Genomic DNA, 25,154 nt, shown 5'->3' with positions numbered 1-25,154 from the left:
TTTTCCATAATAATATGTTAAAACAAAATGCAATTTATGAATTATTTACTGGAACAAGTCTTCAGTTAAATTATGTTACTATTGATATTATAAGAATTATTTAATTAGGATTATACCACAGCTTGCAAGACTGAAAAGCCAATGCAGTATTCAAAAATACTGGAGATAAAACCAAGCAACTTGAAATTGTTAGCTGGCATATGAAATCCTACATACTGGTGAGAAGTTTTGACAAGAGCCTGGTGAAACCATATGGGTTTGAACCATTTTTTATTTATTGAACCTTATCAGTATTATTTGCATTATTGTAATTTTTATGAGGCTCAGTCCTGGAACAGAGCCCCATTGTACTTCGTAAACACAGCTTGTGCTTCAATTTGCCCATTGCCCCTGATTCGCTATTGCATTATCAGTTTCACTCACTCATTGTAGTCATCCTGAGGGTAACAGTGGTGAATTAGGCTGCATATTTCTATACCTCAAGCTGAGTAATCACAATGTCTATATTTCTAATGATGTTTTAGAACATACTATTTTAGTAACTTTTGTTATAAAGAAAAGGTGGGTATGCAATAACTGAAAAACCAACAAAATCCCTGATATTTTCTCTCCTCTTCTTTTTTTCCCCTAGCATTTCCCACCAGTATAATAATAAGAATTTAATAGCATTTCTCTTATGGCTTTCTTTCTCTGGAAGCAGAAACCTTTTTTTCCCTGGTTCTTACTTTTTCTCCTCCCTCTTCTTCTTCAGCTTTTTTATTGATAAAAATAAAAATAGTCGATACTTGTATTGCAGTTTGCATATTCAAGGCACTGCACAGATATTCCTAGGATCTGTAATATTCTTCTGATTCACCACTTTATCATTGAGGAAACAGAAAATTAAAGTTTCCCCAAGAATTAGAGCACCACATTGTTAGGGGACAGACCCACTGACAAGCCACACCTGTGCAGATATGGTTCCCCTGGCATTTGAGTTGTGCTACACCTGTGTTGGCTGGTGCTGCTGGCCGTGCTACCGGGCACACTCTTCTGGCTAGGGCTTCTACATGCCCATCTGGAAGGGTTGCCAACTGTTTAATCGTGCAAACCCTTTTACTGCGCCATGCCTGCCCTGCCCCACCCCTCCTCTGAGGCCACACCCTGCTCCACCCCTTCTATGAGGCCCCACCTCCCATTCACTTCATTCTGCTCCCTCCATCTCTTGCTGTTCCTCACTTTCACCAGGCTGGGGAAGGAGGCTGGGGTGTGAGGTTCTGAGACAGAATTTGGCTGTGGGAAGGGAAGCGGGGTGCAGGTTGTGGGAGGGAGTCTGGCTTTGGGATAGAGCAGGGGGTTGGGGTGTAGGAGGAGATCAGGGCTTTGGCACTTATCTCAGGCATCTCCCAAAAGTGACGTGCACACTCCTCTAGCAGCTGCTCCTATGCAGAATGGAGGAGGGGCTCTCCAAACACTGTTGCCTGCAAGCACCACCCTCACAGTTCCCACTGGTTGCAGTTCCCAGACAATGGGAAATACGGAGTCAGTGCTTGGGGGAGGGGCAAAGCATGGATACAGTGCTGGCCACCTCTGGAAGTGGTGGGAAAGAGAGAGGGCAGGAAGCCTGCCTTAGCCCCATTGTATTTCTGGTAATGGTGGCCAGGGGCTCTTGGGTCTTTTAAATTGTCCAGGCCCCATGGCAATTGCCCCACTTGCTCCCCACTCTTGGTGAACCTGCTAGGGAAACATTCCATTCTTCAAAATTGGGGCACATTTTCACTCTCTTTCTGATAAACACTTTCTGATAAACAACCAGTGCAATGCCTTCCTAGAAATGGGGTGCCCCCTTGTCTCTCTCCAATAGTTGAATGAGATGTCTTTAAGAGTCTTTAGCTTTCTTGCTATCAAAAAAGATATGTTAGTAGAGAGGGAGTGGGAAGCAGGAGGCTGGGGGGCGGGAGGGGAAGGTTGAGAGTAAGAAAAAAGGGAAAAGTTTAAATACAGGCCTTTTTTGTCTTTGCAAGGAAATCTGGAAAAAAGTACTATCAACATTAATTGAGAAGTATGCAAGTTTTGAGAACTAAGCTACTTTGAAGATTGTTTACATTTTCTTTTTGTACTGACTTCTAGCTGCACAAAGAGATTTTTAAAAAATCTTTCCTTCTCCACAATGATGTTGACAAAGTTTCATTTTGTAATAGCAACAAAACTGAGGGCGCGTGTCATACTGGAATATCTTCCTAGGGTCATTTCAATTTCAATATTGCCAAATGCAACAGATCAAAAGTCGTGAGTCAGATTTTCAAAACTCATGAGAGGTTATCCCAAAAAAGCATTCTATTTTAAAATAATAATCATAATCAAATCAAGTTTTTTCATCTGTCTTTTGACTTTAACTCTCCTCTATTCCTCTGCCAATGTGTATGAAAATTGAAGGTTCAAAAGCTAATCTTTAATGCACACAAAATTACATGCCTCTCTGACTGATCAGTTATAGACTTCACTTACCTTTTCCTCAACCCTGAGGTAAGGGAACTGTCCTACATTTCCTCCTGCTGCCTCATGACTTCTCTACCTGGGAGTCACCACCTCTTCTCTGACTGCACCCTTCTGCTCCCTCCTGCTACCACAGGACCCTCTCTTGTGTCTAGACTATAGGGTTTTTTCGAAAAAAGTGGCCTTTTTTCAAAAAAAACTTCCCCTGCATCTAGACTACTGCCACATTCTTTTGAAAGTAAATCGAAAGAACGTGGCAGTTTTTTCGATCACAGAAAACCTCATTTTATGAGGAATAACGCCTTTTTAAAAAAGTGTTCCTTTGAAAAAAGGTGCTATTGAATGCAAACTGTGCTTTTTTGAAAGAGCATCCAGAGTGCATGGGTGCTCTCTTTGGAAAAAGTGGCTCACTTTTTTGAAAGTACTGTCTGTAGTCTAGACACTCTCTTTCAAAAGAGGCTTGTAGTCTAGGCGTACCCTCTGTTATAATCTCACACAGAAAGGGAGAACTCAGTGATAGGACAGTTCTGTGTCCTTAGCTCCCAGGCTTTTACGCACAATTCTGTCCAGCACTGAAAATCATGGAAACAGAGGAGTTTCTTATGTTATCCCTTCAAAATACTGTGACCTGTGAAAAATTTCCAAAGGTTGACAAAGCTGCATTCCCCTTTGGCTACACGGAGGGGACTTCTCTTACCCACCACTGCCACCAGGGTATGGGCGCTATCATTCTGTCACCTCACTCTCCCAATCCATCACTGTCCTCTGCACTCCCCCCAGCCTCCTCTTTCCTCTCCAAATCCCCTCTTCCCTGGCAACCCTCTAAACCTGCTTCCTTTTCCCCCCAGTGCTCTGCTCTGCCTTACGCTCCCCATCCAACTTTCACAGTGTCTCTGCTGGGGATGGCTTCAATCTCACTGGAAAAAGAAGGAAGTAGCAACCAAACTTATCTCACTTCCACATGCAGACAGAGTGTAGGGAAATAGAGGCCATCTTTCCTTTTTTTAGCCTCTTTGACAATAATAAGAAGTGGTGCAATTTTGCAGTAGGGGAAATCATAACTTGGCACCTTTCATCATATTTTCATGAAACAGATAAAAACACCCCAATAACACTAGAGACACATTAAAATTGCTAGAGTTGGTCATACTGCAGTTTAGGTCTTGACCTGTAATCTGTACCACATTGAGTGTGTCGAGTCTCCTTGACATATACCCTGTATAAAATATTTCTCTCCATATAGGCATATATTAACTTTCCAGAAAATGTGCCCTGTTGTTATCCCTTTACTGAAAACATTTTACATGTGGTACATCAAGGTGTAATTTAAATACTGTACATATAAGCTGCACAGCAAAGAGAGGTTCTTATATCCAGTCTCAATAGATGCTAAAAGCAAATCTACTTAGCATCTTCCAAATCTGCACACAGTTGTTATTTTACAGTTATAAACTGCCCTACTGTACCAGTAGCAGTGTAGCTCCAAGGGCCAAACAGAAAACCATAGGTCCAGTCAGGTCTGTCTCATTCATAATGCTGCCATCCGCTGGTTTTATTGGGTTTAGAACTGTCAATGTTTTCTGCCATATGTGATCAAAATTAATCCCAAGCTCTGCAAAGGAAAGTTCCATAATTATGCATGATTTTTAAAATCCTTTATATAAAAATCCACTAGGTACTATAAGCTCAAAATACCAGAATGAGCCTCTCTGTTTTTTTACTAAGAAATAAGAGTGCAATAGAATGTCTTCTGATTCCACCTACTCATAATACAGGTATTCAGGACTGCGTTCTGACTTCAAGCTGGGATGATTAATATACTAAATTGAATCTTCTATGATAGAGCAAAAATACTGCCAACACTGTCCACATAATATTTGGATTTTCCTATTTTTACAATAGATATGTTTCTAAAACCTTATTAATTAGGACCTCAAATAATATGCTGATCAGCAGTAACTGCAAAATTCCAGGCTTTTTAGAACACTGAGGACATCAGAGATACATGCTTTGTGAACATCTGACAAGAGGTATATCTTAATGTTGTACTGCTAGAGGAATTTAAAAATGACACATTTTTCTTTGAGAAAGAGCAGAAGTAACTTATGTAGTGTTTTATGAGCTTTTTGCACTTTAAGTGGGTTTTACCCATGAAAGCTCATGATACAATATGTTTTTGTGAGCCTCTAAACCTGGTCTACACTAGGGATTTATTTCGATATAACCCCCCCTTTATTTCAAACTAATAAGACAGGTGTCCACACTACCAACCCTGTTATTTCAAAATAACAGGCTGGTTATTTCGAAATCTATACTCCTGCTTTCCTCAGGAAATAAGCTTATTTCAAAATAGTTATTTTGGGAGTTATTATTTAAAATTTAATTTATTTTGAAATAATTGCCTAGTTTATACATGCCCTATGGTGCCACGGGACTACTCTATAATTATTCCTGTGGATCACTGGATATTGGATGAAATCTTAGCCCATTGAAGTCAATAGTTTTGTCATTGACTTCAACGAGGCAAGGTTTTCATCGCTAATCTCTGCAGAAAGATTCAAACTCCTCAGTAGGGATGTTAAATTTAAATTAATTAACTAATTGAATGGTCATTGGGATTATTTCCTGCTGTGCCTCTACCTCCCTTGCCCCTCTGTGGAGACGGTTCTGGGGGGAGCCGGCTCCCCCAAGCATGGATCCTGCTCCTCTTCCCCTTGATGCCTCTCTCTGATACAGGCAGCAAGGGGGGAAGCAATTAGTCGCATCACTAGTTGACTATCCGATAAGCTTCTGCCTATAAGCTTCTGCCTTTCAACTAGTCTCTTTTACATCCACACAGGAGTAACTTTTTTCCTGTGATGCCCCAGTACTGGTTAGGGCAATATTGGAATTGGATAGCCAGAATTTGTGGAACCAACACCCAATTCAAATCTCCAAGTTTTGCATCTTTCCAGCCCATTTTTTTGAGAGATAACACTGAGGTTTGACATTTTGCATACTATTTCTAATTATGTTACTGTACATATACATTTTAACTGGAAATGGGCCTACCCCTCACCCCACATCTGTGGGACTTTGTGGATCAAAACCGCCTTGTCACTGGGTGAACTGCACATGGTGCTTGTAGGGTTGGAACTTAAGTTTTTACATTCTATATACAATAGGTACAATAATCTGCCTCTTACTGAAGTCAATGATAAAATTCCCATTAACCTCAATGATGCAGGTTCAGGCTGAATGTGCCTAGAATTTACTTTGCTTCATTATGTTAAATCAGTGACAAACAAGTCTAATTTTATTTTTATCAATTTTTTATTTATAAAGCAGCAATATTTCTGTAAATAGAAATAATCTTCACCTGTTTATTTGCTTCAAGTATTAAGACTTGAGCATACTATGTTTATAATAAACAGTACCTTTTTTACAGTCTAACAGCTGAAGATATACAGGGTGCACAAACTTTCTCAAGTTTTCCATTGAAATAAACAGCATTAAGTCTTTTTAACAAGTAAATTTATTGCTAGAAATGCAAACTTTATTATAACACATGTTTGTTGGTATTATAATATTAGTGGTAGGTACCCTCACATGGTATCTTACTGTGAGATATAAATACAAAGGGGAAAAATTGTTATGAAGTTGGAATACAAAATTTATTGTTTTGCTGTCACCTAGTGGTAGTAAAATATATGATCTATGTACCATAAAAATGAATTAATACTTTTCTATGCAAATTGTGGCACTGCCCTTCCAATCATAACATGGCCCCATGTTAGAAATACCAGATAACAAATCAGCAGTTCATTTTTCTGATTTGACAGCCTAGGATTGATGATTATTTCTTAAAATGCACAAGTAAGGATTTTGATTGTGTGTTGTCAATTAGCTAAGAGTTAGTTTTTATTAGGGCTGTCAAGCGATTAAAAAATTTAATTGTGATTAATCGCGTGCACTGCCCATTTGAAATGCTGCAGTGGCGTTTCTAAGGGGGCAGTTCTGTGGAAACTCGGGATCAGCTGGAGTCACCAGCTGACCCCGGTTCAGTGCAGCACTGCCCTTTGGAAAGGCCGCCCCAGTGTTCCACGAGGCAGCACTGCAGAAGCCCGTGATCAGATGTAGTTCTCAGCTGACCCCAGGCTCAGTGCAGTTGACCCTTGGAAAGGCCGCCCCAGCGTTTCCAAGGGTAGCACCATGGGATGCCAGGGTCAGCTGGAATCCCCAGCTGACCCCGGCTCCGTGCCTCGCTGCCTCTTGGAAACAATGCCCCAGCATTTCCAACAGGCATCACCACGGGATCCCGGGGTCAGCTGGAGTCCCTAGCTGCACCCTGGCTCCATGCAGTGCTGCCCCTTTCAAGGGCACTCCAGCTGATCCCAGGCTCCTAATGTGCTGCCCGTTTGAAATGCTGGAGCGGCACCTCAAAGGGGCAGTACATTAGGAGCCTGGTGCCCAGTTGATCCCTGGCTCCATGTGCGTTGTCTCTTTGAAGCGCCGGAGCAGCACTTCACAGGGACAGGACAGCATTAACACCTGCGATTAATACATTAAAAAAATTAACGCGTTAATCCTTCCCTGCATTAATCACGGGCATTAACGCACATCGATTGATAGCCCTAGTTTTTATACAAAAGCTTACCAAATGAATTTAACAAAAAAAAGGGGGTGGAGGATCTGGTTTTAAGACTGGATATGTCAAACAAATGTAAATAAGGTGATGTTTGGTTGTTTGTATTCATTTTGAAGAAGCTAGGAGATTTAATATTATTTCCAGTTTAGGACAATACCTAATACCTATTAGCATGTGCCTTGGATTTAGTCCTGATACAAAGATATGCCTTAATGAATCGAATGAAGGACCTTTGACACACTCTCTCTTTTTATTCTCTAAACCTGATTCTGAAATTCCCACTAATGAGTATTTGGTGTGTGCAAGAACTGCAGGATCCATCTCCTGACAGAGATGCATCCTGCAGAATCCAGGGATCTTGGTTGAAGTGATGGAGAAGAACAGGACAATATCAAGTCTCACTATTGGAGCAGTGGCTCTGCTGGATGTTACTGTTTCTCTAGTGACTTTTATGAGTTAGCAAAGAGAACCATATTTACAGCTGGTAACCACACAAAGTTAATATTTTAATTTTTTACCTTCTAGCAAAGGAGGCTCTTCATCAAAATTGTCAGCATAACCAGAGTGAGATAAAATCCCTGGATTGTAGGTTGGTTGCCAAATCTGGCCTAGGTAATTTTGAGAAGATGAAAGCATTTCTAGAGGAACAAAAGCACCAGCTTGAGGCAACTCCTGTGTCTGCCACCTACAACAATAAGTACAGTACATATGGGTAAGTAGTCAATCAAACAGGTACCTTGTGACAATGTATCTCACAATATCTCACTAGTGTATTTAATCTGTAATCAGACTCCCAAGTTCCTCCCTACTTAAAAACCCTGCACTCCTTCCTCTTTCATTGTATACCTCACCCAAAACACTAATAAGGAAGGGGCCCTCAGAGCAAAATTAATTTTAACTTCATTTTTACAAATGACAATAACACAGGCACACATTAGAGCATTTTAGGTTGCAAGGTCAATCTGAGGGTTTTTGTTCTTCCTGCTTTGCAGCCTCAATGACACCCTAGAGTTATGAATCTGTATTAATGAAATATATACATGATCTAGAGGCATCTAGATAGACTTATGTGTAGTGCTGGGGAGGAGCCGGTGGTCATGGTACATGTAGGTACCAATGATGTAGGGAAGGGTAGGAGAGATGTCCTGGAGGCCAAATTTAGGTTGCTAGGAAAGAGACTGAAATCCAGAACCTCTATGGTGGCATTCTCGGAAATGCTTCCAGTTCCACGTGTAGGGTCAGGTAGGCAGGCAGAGCTTCAGAGTCCCAATGCGTGGATGAGACGATGGTGTAGGGAAGAGGGGTTTGGATTTATTAGGAACTGGGGACACTTTTGGGAGAGGGGGAGCCTATACAGGAAGGATGGGCTCCACCTAAACCAAGGTGGAACCAGACTGATGGCACTAAACATTAAAAAGGCCGTAGAGCAGTTTTTAAACTAAGAGATGGGGAAAAGCCAATTGGTGCGGAGATGCATGAAAATCGGATGGAGACTTCTCTTAGAGGAGAATCCATTGATAGAGATTCTCTAAGCTGTAGTCAGAAAGGGAGGAGAGGAAAGGACAAACCATGGGCCAGCGCAGACAAACAACTGCATATAAAGGAATCCAATGCATCAGGGAAGGGCAGACAAAACGGCAGTGGCAAATTTCTAAAGTGCTTCTACACAAATGCTAGGAGTCTGACTAATAAGATGGGTGAACTAGAGTACCTTGTATTAAAGGAGAAGATTGACATAATAGGCATCACTGAAACCTGGTGGAATGAGGAAAATCTGTGGGACATAATCATACCGGGATATAAAATATATCGAAAGGATAGAACAGGTCGTGTGGGTGGCGGAGTGGCACTGTAAGTGAAAGATAATGTAGAATCAAATGAAATAAAAATATTAAATGAATCAACATGTTCAATAGAATCGCTATGGATAGTAATTCCATGCTCCAATAATAAGAAATTAGCAGTAGGGATATATTACTGACCACCTGACCAGGACAGTGATACTGACATTGAAATGCTGAGGGAGATTAGAGAGGCTACCAAAATAAAGAACTCTATAATAATGGGGGATTTTAATTATCCTCATATTGACTGGATACATGTCACCTCAGGAAGAGAAGCAGAGATAAACTTTCTCAATGGCTTAAATGACTTCTTCTTGGAGCAGCTGATACAGGAACTCAAAAGGGGAGAGGCAATTCTCGATTTAGTCCTGAGTGGAGGGCAGGATCAGGTCCAGGAGATAACCGTTGTAGGACCGCTTGAGAATAGTGACCATAATATAATAACATTTAACATTCCTGTGGTGGGAAGAACACCTCAGCAGTCCAGCACTGTGGCATTTAATTTAAAAAAGGGGAATTACGCAAAAATGAGGAGGTTAGTTAAACAGAAATTAAAAGGCACAATGACTAGAGCCAAAACCCTGTAAGCTGCATGGAAACTTTTTAAAGACACCATAATAGAGGCCCAACTTAAATGTATACCCCAAATTAAAAAAACATAGCAAGAGACCTAAAAAAGAGTCACTGTGGCTTAACCACCATGTAAAAGAAGCAGTGAGGGACAAAAAGGCATCTTTTAAAAAGTGGAAGTCCAATCCAAGGGAGATAAATAGAAAGAAATATAAACACTGTCAAATCAAGTGTAAAAATGTAAAAAGAAAAGCAAAAAAAAGATTTTGAGGAACAGCTAGCCAAAAACTCAAAAAGAAATAACAAAATGTTTTTAAGTACATTAGAAGCAGGAAGCCTGCTAAAAAACATGTGGGTCCCTTAGGCGATTGAGATATAAAAGGAGCAATCGAGGACAATAAAGTCAGTGCAGATAAACTAAATGATTTCTTTGCTTCAGTCTTCACGGCTGAGGATGTTAGGGAGATTCCCAAATCTGCACTGTCCTTTGTGGGTGATGAATCTGAGGAACTGTCCCAGATTGAAGTGTCATTAGAGGAGGTTTTGGAACAAATAGAAAAACTTAATGTTAAGAAGTCTCCGGGACCAGATGGCATTCATCCAAGGGTTCTAAAAGAATTCAAATGGGAAATTGCTAAACTATTATCTGTGGTTTGTAACCTATCCTTTAAATCGGCTTCCGTACCTAATGATTGGAAGGTAGCCAACATGGCACCAATATTTAAAAAGGGCTCTCGAGGCAATACTGGCAATTACAGACCGGTAAGTCTAACTTCAGTACCGGGCAAATTAGTTGAAACAATAGTAAAGAATAAAATTGTGAGGCATGTAGAAGAACATAATTTGTTGGACAAAAGTCAACATGGTTTCTGTAAAGGGAAATCCTGTCTTACTAATCTATTAGAGTTCTTTGAAGGGGTTAACAAACATTCAGACAAGGGGGATCCAGTAGATATAGTATACTTAGATTTTCAGAAAGCCTTTGACAAGGTTCCTCACCAAAGGCTCTTGTGTAAATTACATGGCCATGGGATAAGAGGGAAGGTCCTTTCTTGGATTGAGAACTGGTTAAAAGACAGGAAACAAAGGGTAGGAATAAATGGTAAATTTTCAGAATTGAGAGGGGTAACTAGTGGTGTCCCCCAAGGGTCAGTCCTGGGACCAATCCTGTTTAACTTATTCATAAATGATCTGGAGAAAGGGGTAAGCAGTGAGGTGGTAAAGTTTGCAGATGATACCAAACTGTTTAGGATAGTCAAGACAGAAGCAGACTGTGAGGGACTCCAAAAAGATCTCACCAAACTGAGTGATTGGGCAAGAAAATGGCAAATGAAATATAATGTGGATAAGTATAAAGTAATGCACATCGGGAAAAATAACCCCAACTATACGTACAGTATCAGGGGGCTAATTTGGCTATGACAAATCAGGAAAGAGATCTTGGAGTTATCGTGGCTAGTTCTCTGAAAACTTCCACACAGTGTGCAGTGGCGGTCAAAAAGGCAAATAGGATGCTAGGAATTATTAAGAAAGGGATAGAAAATGAGACCCAGAATATCTTACTGCCCCTGTATAAAACTATGGTACGCCCACATCTTGAAAACTGTGTACAGATGTGGTCTCCTCACCTCAAAAAAGATATTTTGGCCTTGTAAAGGGTTCAGAAAAGGGCAACTAAAATGATTAGGGGTTTGGAACAGGTCCCATGTGAAGAGAGATTAAAGCGACTGGGACTTTTCAGTTTAGAAAAGAGGAAACTGAGGGGAATATGATAGAGGTATATAAAATCATGAGTGGTGTGGAAAGGGCGGATAAAGAAAAGTTATTTATTAGTTCTCATAATAGAAGAACTAGAGGACACCAAATGAAATTAATGGGTAGCAGGTTTAAAACTAATAAAAGAAAGTTCTTCTTCACACAGCGTGTAGTCAATCTGTGGCGCTCCTTGCCAGAGAAGGCTGTGAAGGCTAGGACTATAACAGAGTTTAAAGAGAATCTAGATAATTTCATGGAGGTTAGGTCCATCAAAGGCTATTAGAAATGGTGTCCCTGGCCTCTGTTCGTCAGAGGCTGGAGAAGGATGGCAGGAGACAAATCGCTTGATCATTGTCTTCGGTCCACCCTCTCTGGGGCACCTGGTGCTGGCCACTGTTGGCAGACAGGCTACTAGGCTAGATGGACCTTTGGTCTGACCCAGTAAAGCCATTCTTATGTTCTGTTATAATATCTGAATGTATGTTTTTCTTAAACACTTGTAGAAAGTTCTAACACTATGTGATTAAAATCAGTATTAATAACACAAGGCCCAATTATTCCCTATTATTAGCATACAGTCTATTTGTATTCTTATAGTACGCAAATAAGGGTATGTCTACACTGCAGAGGTTTTTTTTGGGAAAACGGCTATTTTTCCAAAAAACACTTCACTTACATCCACACTGCAATTGCGTTCTTTCAACAAAAAGCTGAAAGAACGGAGGGGTTTTTCCAACAGCGGTAAACAGAAAGAAGCCTGCAGTCTAGACGTAAGCTAAGACTAAACCATCGTTGGACTTAGCATTGCCAGAGACCTAATACTTTAGATAGAGAAGACAGACAAAAGGTAGGAAAAAGCCATGTTGCTGACATGGAATGAAGTCCAGAGAGAATAAAGTGAATGGCTGAAAGCCACCCAGGAGGTAAGTGGCAGAGTTGGGAGCTGATCACATATCCTCTGATCCCCAGTGTTAACTCACAAACCATTTTTATTCCCTGTGGTTTTCAACATGAAGGAAGCTTGATCCTTGGACTGCTTGTGCACAGCGAGAGGATTAATTGTTTCACTGGCATCATTCCCATTTAGCTGAAACAGTGTTGAGGATATGCTGCTGGTAGAATGATTGGCTGACAGCATCAGGGAATGGGCTTGATGGTGGGGGTCCCAGAGGTGTTGGTGGCTAGGGGAAACCAAATGAGTTGTGCAGTCAGGCAGCCCAAAGGGAATGTACGGGGGAAGTGTCTCTGGACTACCCTGGCCTTAAGTGATCACCCTGCCTATAAATTTGCTAATTAAGGGGCTGTGAGCAATATCCCATCTATTATGACAGCATCATTTTTGGAAAATTCAATAGAACTTCCCAGAGGTTTCCTTTATCCAAGCCCCTCCCGCTAGGAAAGAGTAAATAGTCCTATCTGGGAGAGGGCTAAAGGGGATGTTCTCTGTCTTTCTATTGCTATTGCATCCATAAAACCTTAAATGCCACTGAACATTTTGACATTATTTCTGGCAATTCTACTTTGTACTTTGTTGCTAAATTAAAACCCTTTTTTCAAAAATAAATCAATATTTTCTTTCCACAGGGAGTACTTACTTTTGGCTTCCATAAAGATTTTCATGGACTCCCGAATCACTATAACCTTGTTCTTGAATATCAGTGGCATAGTTAGATGGATAAAAGTCTGATTCAGATTGCTCAAAGTTTGACATTCTGGAAAAAAAATATTTATAAGACTAATGAATTAATATCCATTAAAGTAAATACCTATTTTTTTAGAAGGACTAAATTGAAATAACAAATGGTAAAGTCTAGAGCACCAAACTTAGAGATGTAGTTTCTCTGGGTAAGCTAGCATTAATTTGAAGTGACAGAAATAAATTGAATTTGAGCTCACTTTTGGTATCACCACAGAAATAATTTCTTGCCTGCCAGCTCTCATGTGTGTTAGTGAGTATTACTTTAAAAACATATGGAGATGAAAACAATTGCTAATGCTGAAGAAATCTAACATGACTGTCTGCCTGACAGTATTATCTAAAGTAACTCAGTAATTAGTCAACTTCATAGTCAGCATCTCAGTAAACATTGGTTGAAAGGGGTTCATTTTCCTATTTAAAACAAAATGATGGCCATGCCTGAGACTTTAATAGTAAGATGAGCTATTGTTTTTTTTAAAAAAATCAGTGGTTTGGGAATGGAAGACAATGGCTCATTGACTTATGGCCAGAAGGGATCATCATGATAATCTAGTTCAAGGGATCTCAAAGTGCCACCTGCGGATTGAGGCTCAGAGTCCTCCCACCTTGTAGCAGGGAGCCCGCACTAGCGCTTCAGCACCATGGCCCTCCTCTACAAGGTTGGAGTACCCGAACTGACTTCCTGCTATGGGGTATGGGGATGGGGAGGAGCCCTGACCCTTACGGGCCAGATGCAGTTTTCAGGGCAAACAAGTGGTTCCATATGCTGCCGTTCCTCCCAACCTGTACCCTCCCTCGCACACAAACCCCCAGAAGAGGCAGACCTGAGGGCAGTCATGAAAGAAGCTGGAGTTCCTAGAATGAGAGGGCTGACAGGACGGGAGGACAATGACAGAGACACCACCAGAGAAGGCATCAGCAGCTGGAAGAGATAATCCCAAGAATCGCCAGGAGGAGGCACCACTAGCACTGAATGGACCCATGGAATGGGGCCATGTCATATTTGTTCTGTAAATTGTCTTTCATGTTTATGGCATTATGGAAATTAAATACAATATTCTACACACTGCTCATGTCTTGAATTAGTAAGTCGGTAGCATTCTCAAATTTGACTGAGGTGCTTCCTCGCTCTATTTACAAGTAATGATGGTCCCACATACTGGTTCCAAACCTTCCACTCCTAGTCACATATGTAATCCCATCTTCTTTATTGGGCCCACTACAAGATTAAGGACTGAGTCCTTTATGTACAATTAGAATGAATATGCTGTTACCCAATGACTGGCAAATACATTCGCCCTTGTGCAGCTTCCTGAAATCTTGCAGTTCTTACTCAGAACTGCATTAGTTCTGCTGCATCCAGGGACTTAGGCAACGCAGAGCCAGTAAGTGAACCGAATTTTCTTCAAATGTGTAGATGAATGTACTAATTTGGCTAGCAGTCTAGAAAATGCCAGCATTTACGGAGTTAAACTCTTTCAGAATATTTATAGAAGTTAAGCAGTGTGAGTCATAACCATGACCATGTCTAATTTGTTTGACTTCATACTGGCTTTTAATGTTTGATTTAGATTCTGTATTATTTCTGCACTCTTCACTTTGTACTGCTTTCTTCTGCCATCCTGCAATCCTGATTCAAAAATTTTCAACTAAATTACAATTGCTCCCTAGGCTTTACATATATCAAGCACATCCTGTTCACAGAAAAGCACTTTACCTAAACATCTTAATAAAATTAAAATTTAAAATATTGTTTTATGCATATGGCATATTCAAAAGTTTCATATTACATCCCATAATCAGACTACTCTACAAGAACCTGATTCCTTCGTTTATCAGAATCATTTAAAGTAACAATCACACCAGTCTTTTCTTAACACAAAACAAATCACACAATAAAATTGATTTTATGTTTTGTAATTTGAGTACTACATATTTATTAGAAATTTGACACTAGCTCTGAGTTATGCTCAATAAAAATTAGAAGCTCAAATGTAACATATCTTATTAAAATTTAGAATATTTAAATTAAATGTTCTTTCTAGCACATCTTATGCACTGAGATTCTTTTCACATTCCTCTGAAGTATAAAATAACTTCACAAGCCATTATTTTTCATAGTATACTAAAATGTGTGTATTACACAAGGTGTAAACTCAATTTCTGAAACAGTTTGAAGCTAAATGTAGGCTACATACCTCTTAATATATTAAGTAAAAAATCCTCTTGTACACTGAACTTACATGTTGGAAAAACAACTATGATATCCTATTGCATTAACAGATGATCTTGTGCTATTTATAATGTTCTAAATTTATCCTTTGGGCAAATGCAAATGACTGAAAAGAACCTGTCAGTATCATGGACAACATTTAATACCACATGCAAGGGTTCACTAACAGGAATACTTAGCAGAAAAGATCAGCAATCACTGAATAAAAAACGTTCTAGGCTTTTAAAATACAATTTCAACCTAAACTATAAAATATTCAGGATAAAGGTTCTGTTTTTTTACTACACGATTATATAAAATTCAGTAAAATGAAGTTCTCAACCAAGCCTCCAGGTGCTACTGTAATAGTTATAATAAATAGCATGCATATAACTTTCATAAATGCTGAATAAATGAATATACATGGATGTGTGTTCTGACTGCTGAGTGCCACAAAACTTCTAGTATGGTAAGGATTTAAAAATAGGATACTTCAGCAATTCCCACATATAACTCTTGAATGGCATGCATTTTAGGATCAGATACTTAACCAGTCTTAACAGTCTCTGTCTTTCTTGAACCATTTACCTGATTGTGTCTTGAAGAGCACTTGGCCTGATTAGAGAATGGGACATTAAATGAGATGTATTACTGGGTCATTAATCCATGCCTCAGGTGCATTTCAAACTATTCAAGGCTAAAGGCCAGCTTACTTCAATTCCACAAGAGGTGTATTAATGGTCCATTAATATGTGCCCTACAGTGCTTTAAAACTAGCATATTTATATAGGTGCCATTTCATTTTTTTAAAAGAAAAATATGGTCATATTAAACTTTCACTGCATATATGCCTACAGAAAAAAATAGTTGAGAGGTGAAGGTTAGGAGAAAGTAAGAGAAAAATATAATATCAGTTTCAGCTCATTAAAAATGGTTTCAAAAGTAATTTAAATTTTAATAATTATGAGGGTTTTTATTCAGGGCTTGTCTACATTGTCTCAGAGTTCAGCTTGTAGGAGAGTGAATAGCAGTGCGCACCAAAGTACAGTCCTGTAAGTGCACTGCGTGGATGCTACAGATGTGATCTAAAAGATTCCTAGTTTAAGTAATCCTTAAACAAGGAACTCACAAGTAACTGTGAGTGAATAAGGATCCTTTTAATTTTTGCCTCCACCATCCACGTGAGGGAGTTACAGCACAGGGCAATTCACACTCCCAGGCTATTTCACACTCCCAGGGCAATTCACACTCCCAGGCAATTCACACTCACACTACAAGATTTTGGCGCAAAACCTGGCAGAGTGTCCACAACACAAGTGCGTTTTTGCGTAAGAAAATCGACAGAACAGAGGGTTTTTGAGAGTAGAATTATTCCTCTCCCCACAAGGAATAATGCCTTTTTGTGCTACAGCTTTTGCGCAAAAAGGCAGGCATGAACGCTGGAGGGGGTTTTGCGCAAGAAACCCCTATTGCAATGTTTCTTAAACTGACTCCGAGGCAGTCAGAGGTGTGCCACGGAGACCAACAGAGTTCAAAATGACCTCCCTTACAGGGACAGACGACCTTTTTTTCTTCTTCTCGATAACTTTTCCCTGACCCATTTTTTTGTCAATAACCCCCCCCCCCTTTTTTTTCCTCAACAAAAAATCCTTGGTGTTCCTCATAAAAAAAATTAGTGTTTGGTATTCCTCGGTCCTAAAAACTTTAAGAAATACTGCCTTATTGGAAAAAGCACAGGTGCTCTGAAGACCATTCTGTGAATGGCCATCAGAACTTTCTTGCACAAGAGTGTCCATGCAGTGTGGATGCTGTCTTGTGCAAAAGCACATCGCTTTTGCAATGTGCTTTGAGGTCTGGATACTTTTTTGTACAAGAAGCTTTTGCGCAAGAACTCTTCCACAAAAGGCTTCTTGTGCAAAAACCCTTCAGTGTAGACAAAGCCACATAGTCTGAACTGTGGAGCAGTGTAGGCATTGCCTTTCTGGACGTCCCTTTTGTGCTGCTCAGCTCCTTTTCTGCCCTTGGTGCACGAATAGCATTCACTAGAGCTTCAACTGGCAGCAAAGTGTCTTTTCAGTTTCAGAGCAAAACAGTAAAAAAGTGAATAGGAATGCTCCAAACTTTGGTAGCATGGACTTGACTCTTTTAATATCTAGTTATTTTAAGAAAATGTGTTGTGATCTATTTTGTTAAACAGTTCTTTATCATCATCTGTTAGGGCTGCAGCAATGCTCCCAAAATGAGCTGTTTTCCAAAGACAGTGACAGATAATGCAATCTAACCAACATTTGTTATTGTCTGCTTGTAGGAAAGTCACCAATCATAGGTCAACAATCATAATCTTAACACAATTGAGTGAAGGAAATCTTTGCTTAAACTTTCTCTGGAAAAAAAAAATCCAACAACAGTGTTACAAGAATCAAACTGCTCTAGACAGACAGGATCCTTCAAGTCATCCCTTTGAAATATCTCTAATATTTATATTTCCCTCTTTAGAATGTTCAAAAGCATTTCCTTTACTTGCAACTCATATCTTGGATTATCAGCAGTATGAGATTATAATTGCCTGCCACTCTACCATTGGATAAATCTAGCTGTGTAACACAATTTACTCAAGAGGAAAGCAATTAAAATAAGGATTAATGACCTTGACCTGATCTGTGCCCGAAGGGAATTAAATGGAAATAGCAGGGAACATGGATTTTATTCCTTCACACATGGATCATATGCACTCATAGATTACTGATTTGATCGTCCCAAATGTCCCACACAATGTGACCCCATTTACAAGCAACAAAATGAAAATTTCTGACCATATCGTAATTTATTTATCATTTGTGTTTCCATTTCAAACACAGAGGGACTAAAGAAAAGAATAACAATACTTTCCTCTTCCAATAACTTTGGCTGGTGAATTACTTGAAAGTTGTATTTAATCATTAGGTATAGTGACTATATTATAGAAACCAACGTTCAGTTGTCATAAATTTCAGACACTGTTTAGTTAATTTATGTTTTTCTCTCAATACATAGAAGGGGTACACAGAGAGAGAGGAATAATATAATTTGAAGAGCAAAGCTATTGGGACCAACATGCAAAAATGTTGCTGACAAGTTTCTGCACCAGAGTTGTAGGATTGATAGGGTACTACTAAATGCATACATATGCAGTCACCAAGCATGGCTATTGATAAACAAACTACCATTAACCAGTCCAATGATCATACACTTCCATATCAAAAGTGACTGGCCTCTTGCCTTTGGCTACTCCATATGAACATGTCTCAGTTCGTTTGTCCTTTTCCTTCACTGCTACCAACTCAAAGTTAGCTATTCCTCAAGGATCAGGATCAATTGCAGCCAGACAACACCACCTGTGAGATTCATGACTTTGTAATATTCCCCATCTTTTTCTTTATGACATCATTTATCTTGTATCTCATTGATTATTAGAAGCCCTTCCTGTAGCATTGACAGCAAGTGAACGAACTCCCTATATTGCTCTTTTCACATATTGTGTGCCACCAGACCTATTCAGAAAAGAATATTCATTTTATTTATCTCCTTCACCATGAAGATGTTGCACTCATAACTAAAACTGAGATTTCTACACTTCCCCGTCTCTGAATTCTTTTCAGTTTGATGGAACACAACTGGTAGAGAACCATTCTGGATTGTTCTTGAATTCCTGCAGGGAGAGTATTGTGCAACAATGGATTCTCTGAGAGGCCAAATGTATGCAGAGCCCTGGATGCTTGCTCCATATGCTCTTTCACTTACTGGGTGTGTCTAAACTACATGCCTCCGTCGACGGAGGCATGTAGATTAGCCAGATCGGCAGAGGGAAATGAAGCCGCGATTAAAATAATCACGGCTTCATTTAAATTTAAATGGCTGCCCCGCTCTGCCAATCAGCTGTTTGTTGGCAGATCGGGGCAGTCTGGACGCGACGCGCCGACAAAGAAGCCTTTCTTGATCGGCACAGGTATGCCTCGTGAAACCAGGTTTACCTGTGCCGATCAAGAAAGGCTTCTTTGTCGGCTCGTCGCGTCCAGACTGCCCTGATCTGCCGACAAACAGCTGATCGGCAGAGCGGGGCAGCATTTAAATTTAAATGAAGCCGCGATTATTTTAATCGCGGCTTCATTTCCCTCTGCCGATCTGGCTAATCTACATGCCTCCGTTGACGGAGGCATGTAGTTTAGACGTACCCACTATGACCTGACACGTATAGGTGCTGCAAAGCTGTGGGATCTAAGCAGAGTTTGCAACAGCAGCATGCAATGTGTTTACATCTTTCACTAGGAAATTGCATCATTGTTTCACAGCTAAAGACATTGTCATACAAACTTTTATGTACAGCTTATGACAGTGATTCTCAACCTTTCAAGACTACGATACTCCTTTCAGGAGTTCAATGTGTCTTGCATACCTCCAGGTTATACCTCTCTCAAAAAGTTCTTGCTTATAAAATTACACATACAAAAGAGTCACAGTGCACTATTACTAAAAATTGCTTACTTTCTCATGTTTACCATATAATTATACTAGAAGATTTATTTGGCATTGCTTGGGTCCTTAATTCAAATAAGTTTTGTTTTTCTTCATTTCAATCATTGTTCTGGTCTGCTTCCTAAGTGGCAGGACAATGACTATAGAACTTCTTGCCAGTAGATGTCAAATTGATCTCAGGCCTGAATTTGTTTATGACTATGCTACCTTTTAAAGAGAGAATAGTATCTGTTATAGTGTCCAAAGAATAGCACCTAAACACAATATTACTGACCTCCCCTCCCCCAATAATATAAAATCTTACCATTTATACTCACACACTTCGCTATAGTAGAAAGAAGCACATAATATCATTTTCTCCAGAGACTTGTTAATCTTAGATATTGGGAACCATGGTGACAGGCATTTTAGAAATACCTAAAGTAGATAGATCTGTAGATTAAATTAATACAGGATGCATCACAGAGCAGACCTCTGGCATCTTCATGATACAGCTTCAGGCCTTGCATACTGCTGATAGTAATGATACTCAAAAAAACAATAGCCCAGCAGAAATGTTTGCTTTCGCTGAAGGACAGGTAATTACAATCAGTATGTTCACTGACTGAGCCATCACTTCTAAGGTTTAATATTAAATGGAAATTTGAAACAGCAGCATCCATATTGCACAGTGAAATGAGATTCATATTGTAGAAGATGTTTTCATTTTGTTGAAGATTCTGTGCAGCAAACTAGAGATCTCCTTACCAAAACATTTTTAACAGATTTGGTCCTCAATTTCTTCAGCTGCAGGGCAGTCTATGGTGCTGTCACTTTATTAATTAATGCTCTCTGAAGCGGGATGTGATAGGACTATTAACTTTTTTAAAAAATATTTATTATTTGTGTAATAAGGCTCCAAAATTTTTTATAAGTTTGACATGTATCTATTAAGTGGCTAAAAGAATTGGCATCTGATAGATAGGGATGGTTTTGTGGTCTTTAAACAAGATACAAAGTAGTATTGTAATTCAGGCCCTGGAAATGAATTTCCTATAGTGCTGAGCAAATAAATTGACTTGTCTACCTCACTTTCTCCATGGCTACGTCTACATTGGCCCCTTTTCCGGAAGGGGCATGGTGATTTTTGAAATCGCAATAGGGAAATGCGCGGGGGATTTAAATATCCCCCGCAGCATTTAAATAAAAATGTCCGCCGCTTTTTTCCGGCTTTTAGAAAAGCCGGAAAAGAGCGTCTACACTGGCCCCGATCCTCCGGAAAAAGCGCCCTTTTCCGGAGGATCTTATTCCTACTTATTTGAAAGTAAGTATTTCAAATAAGTAGGAATAAGATCCTCCGGAAAAGGGCGCTTTTTCCGGAGGATCGGGGCCAGTGTAGACGCTCTTTTCCGGCTTTTCTAAAAGCCGGAAAAAAGCGGCGGACATTTTTATTTAAATGCCGCGGGGGATATTTAAATCCCCCACACATTTCCCTATTACGATTTCAAAAATTACCATGCCCCTTCCGGAAAAGGGGCCAGTGTAGACGAGCCCCATATGTAATAGCTGTACTCTTTCTCACAGCTTTCTTATTGTAACACTAACACGTAACTGATAATCAACAAACAGCACATAACTTAAAGCATACAAGTTTTAATAAAGGAAAGGATAAGAACAAGCTAAAATGATTCTATTATAAGTACATTGAAATAATATTTCACTCCTTAAATGCTCAATTGTCTGGTTAAGGAGCTCAACCCTCACCCCAAACTCTTAATTCTATATCTTCCCTATCCTCAGGATTATTCATAATCCTGCTAGTTTTACTATTTGTTTTCCTTTCACCATTCTCTAGCAGTAATTCAGTCTCTGGACTGACCTACCTATTACTTCTATTAATGACTCTAAAAAACAGAACTAAAGGCATGACGTTTTTTTATAGTTTCTTATTTTTAACTAGTCCTTAGAAGAGGCTGCATTCTTTCCCCCATCCCTATTTGTAACAGTAAAAAGATCTACCCAAGCTAGTCAGACTCTAAAGCATGTACTCTAAAGTTAGTTTTAGAAATTTGAATTTTTTTCTGGGGGGAAGCAGAGGCAAGGATAAACATTAAATTAAATTAAAATAATAATAGCAATAATAAATAACTAAAAATGTTTCATACTTAACCATTAGCTGTTTTTCTTAATAACACCTATAAACAAGAGTATAACTCACATAGACCTAATGAACAAAGTTCTCATTTCAGTTTTTTCAAAGTTTGGGAATGTTCAGATCCTGGATTTTGGTTTATTGCCATGTCTTCTATATAAGACAATTTACTTTGTTAAAGTTCTGATTCCCTATGTACCACACCATATGCATCACTTGCAAAATATCTGTAAGTTTTAGAGCCTCCCTGAAAGATGAATCTGATAACACTAAGGTGAAAATTCATTTTAAAATGTCACTATGCAAAAGAGGATACATTCCCTCTAAAATTCTTCTCCTCCATTACTGGTCAAATAGTCTCTTCAATATGCTGTTTGTTAAACTGAAGCAGGTATAAATAAGTTTGAACTATTTAGAAATCATAGATCCAGGAGACTGTGCCAACACTCATCAGGCACACCCAAATACTTTGAACCAATTTTAAATGAAACTGGTTAGGTCATATAAAGCCACTAATTAAACTTTATATCCTAAGAACTTAATTTGGCTTCTGGGGGAAAAAATAGCCTTCCAAATGGCTGAGTAGGATGTGCTAGAATTATGAATACTGGAAAGTAAATTACAAAATAACTCTGATATGCTGATATTCCACCAAATGGACCGTGGAAGATGAATGCTACGTAACAAGAGTCCTTCCTGACCTCTCCTTTGTTTATCAAATATCTGATTGTCTTAATTTTCGCTGGTGCATCCAAGAGGAACTTTGATATCTAAAGAGTAAAGATTCTGCATTTAGGGATATTACCAGGGCTCCACAATTATGGCAATCTACTCGCCCGTGGCGAGTAGATTTTAGCCCAGAATGGTGCCGCAGCGCAGTCTGCACATGCGCAGCGTGCCAAACCATGCGGCTGGCGAGTGGGGCTCGCTGCCGCTTGTCAAGCCCTGGATATTACAATATCTGTTGATGGTCTCCAATGTGAGAACTTGGGAAAGTCCTTTTATTTATAAGTAGCTAAGGCTACGTCTACACTGCAGCGCTATTCCGCGTCTTTTGTGAGCGCCCATTATTTCAAAATATAAACCTCATTCCATGAGGAGTAAGGGACGTTTCGGAATAGTGATTTATCTTGAAATAAGTGCTGTGTAGACAACACAAAATTTCGAAATAAGCTATTTTGAAATAACATCAAAATAAGATATGCAATTTGCATAGCTCAAATTGCGTAGCTTATTTCAAGCTATGGGTCCAGTGTAGACGCATCCTAAATGACAATCTCATCCTGGAACTCAAGAGATTATGCCACACCCCGCTTTTCACATATGTTCACTATTCTCATTGACTTCCTTTAACTCAAGGTGGCATATTCATGCTGATCTCCATGATAAAAGACTTACAGACTTGTCTTGCAAATTTCCACTCATTTACCTTTCATAATGATAACTGGGTTATAAAAATCACGGCAGCACACCACGACATATCCTCCCCCACCTTCCATGGCTCTGGTCCTATGATCTTATCCTACCACAATGCCCTTTACCCCCAAAAACTTACCCAACAGCCAAGTCGTTGGTGCTGGGATAGGTGAGTCTCACATTGCATTCTTCTCTTTCTGCCACAAAATGTTCTGTTAGGATGGCATTGACATCTATCCCCACACTCCAATAACTTTTGGGTGTGGTTAATGTCCTACTAAGATGCCCAGGGCAGTTCACATCTTCCAGAGTGACTGTTTCAGGTTGGTTACACTCATGTTTTCAAACATATCTTCACAACCACAAGTGTTAGAGAACTTACCTGTTTTTTTTAAATGAAAGCTCACATTCTTAACTTCACCACATGACTCCAGAAGCTGGGGCTTTAGCACAGGTCTATATTATCTATACTGTATTCTGGGCCTGCTGATAAATATACCTTTTACATTGATCATGAAGCATCCCGCCTTTAATCCCTAACCTAAAATATGGCAAGAAAGTGATTCTGTGTGGTGAGCCTTACATTTTAACTGGAAAGAACAGGAATAATTAGACTTACTGATTGCCACTTTGTGTGCTTTGAAGCAGCGCAAAATTGCAAAGCAGCTTCCAAAGCATCACTTTCCAAATAGATTTATTGAACGCTTCTTGAAGCACAATTTATTGAGAGTGTCCTTTATTTCCTATTAATCAAAGCTCATCAAACCAAGGGTCTTGATCCAGAGGGGTGTGCCTCTGTAAAAGAGATTTTTAAAGTGGTCCTTTAGCATTCCACCTACCCATATATTAAGAATTAGAAATGAATGCTAGTGCCTTGTCTCACGTGCTGCTTGGCCAGTTTTCTAAAGCTCAAATTCAGTAGTTGATTCTTCCTCCCTTCCTTCAGTCAAAAGGTATATTTTCTCCCCACCTTAATTCAGCTCCTTGGCAATGCTGCTTAAAGCCTATGAATGTGGATTTTGGTGAAAGGGGGATTTCCCCTTGACTGTTACGTCACTTCTCAGTAAATTAGTTCAAGTTATCCTTATGCTAGCCCAGTTGTTATTTTGAATAGCTAACATTTGATGTCAACTCATTCTGTGAGTGTTAGTTGTAGAGAAATCACTTTCTTCTGTGCTCAGCACTAGTGATCCCATGGGGAGAGAACAGAATCCGTTGCTATGGCTTATTAGAGAGAGACAAAGAAACCCATTGACAGATTAAAAAGAAAAGTACTTTTCTTTTTACTGGCATCCTGGAGACTATTTCTATTTTTCACCTTCTTCATCTCCATAGTCTCACAGTACCATTGCAGATTGCTCCCAATGCTTGTATCTGACTGAATTGAAAGTGGCATGTTTTATACTATTCTTAATGGATACTATCTGTTACTGATCTGCTTCTTGTTGTGTATTCACCTATATTATGCTAAGCAATTTTGACTGCATTTAATAAGCTTGTACATTACCATCAGGGGAAAAACTTGTTTACTTTTTATGTTATGTACCACATTACAATATGCTCTTTTATCTCATATACTCTTTGAGTAGTTGCACTTGTGGGTATTTTGTGGATGAATAAAATTACTGGCTTATGTAAATGCTTACTCTAGGAATTTGGTTAACAGATAAAAAACAATACATTACACTTCCTGTCAAACCTGAGGTAATTCAGGACATGACAGCATTTCATTTAGGAGACAGATTTGCTTCTGTTGCATTCAATTGCCTATATTTCATGAAAATGAAATTGCACTGATGAGCACAAATTGAATGCTAATTAATATTAAACTCTTTGATAGCGTTTCATTAACCCTTTGATTCAAAAAATTGACAGTCTTTTCAGCATTTCATCAATGTGTAGTTGCATGAAAC

At 39.4% G+C, this 25,154-nt stretch overlaps 1 protein-coding gene across 11 annotated transcripts in view; it reads right to left on the bottom strand.

Annotated features, from left to right (window-relative positions):
- YIPF7 (Yip1 domain family member 7) overlaps positions 1–25,154 on the bottom strand; it is an 87,009-nt gene that overhangs the window by 59,646 nt on the left and 2,209 nt on the right. For 5 of the 11 annotated variants that reach the window (XR_012904309.1, XR_012904308.1, XM_075930494.1 and 2 more), the window contains exons 1-5: positions 15,169–15,262; positions 13,795–13,892; positions 12,867–12,983; positions 7,621–7,787; positions 3,942–4,087 (exon numbers count right to left, since the gene is read on the bottom strand). Coding sequence is in view for 9 of the 11 variants with exons in the window: in XM_075930494.1 (XP_075786609.1) it covers positions 3,942–4,087; positions 7,621–7,787; positions 12,867–12,983; positions 13,795–13,886 (522 nt within the window). In the remaining 2 variants the exon portion in view is untranslated. Of the gene's footprint in view, positions 1–3,941; positions 4,088–7,620; positions 7,788–12,866; positions 12,984–13,794; positions 13,893–15,168; positions 15,263–25,154 lie in introns of those variants that run through there. The other 6 variants (XM_075930498.1, XM_075930496.1, XM_006111920.4 and 3 more) reach the window with 4 other exon arrangements.

The sequence above is a fragment of the Pelodiscus sinensis genome, chromosome 5 (assembly GCF_049634645.1).
Source record: "Pelodiscus sinensis isolate JC-2024 chromosome 5, ASM4963464v1, whole genome shotgun sequence".
Lineage (NCBI taxonomy): Eukaryota > Metazoa > Chordata > Testudines > Trionychidae > Pelodiscus > Pelodiscus sinensis.
The sequence above is the reverse complement of the archived record's forward strand: the minus strand, read 5'-3'. Positions and strand labels throughout refer to the sequence as shown.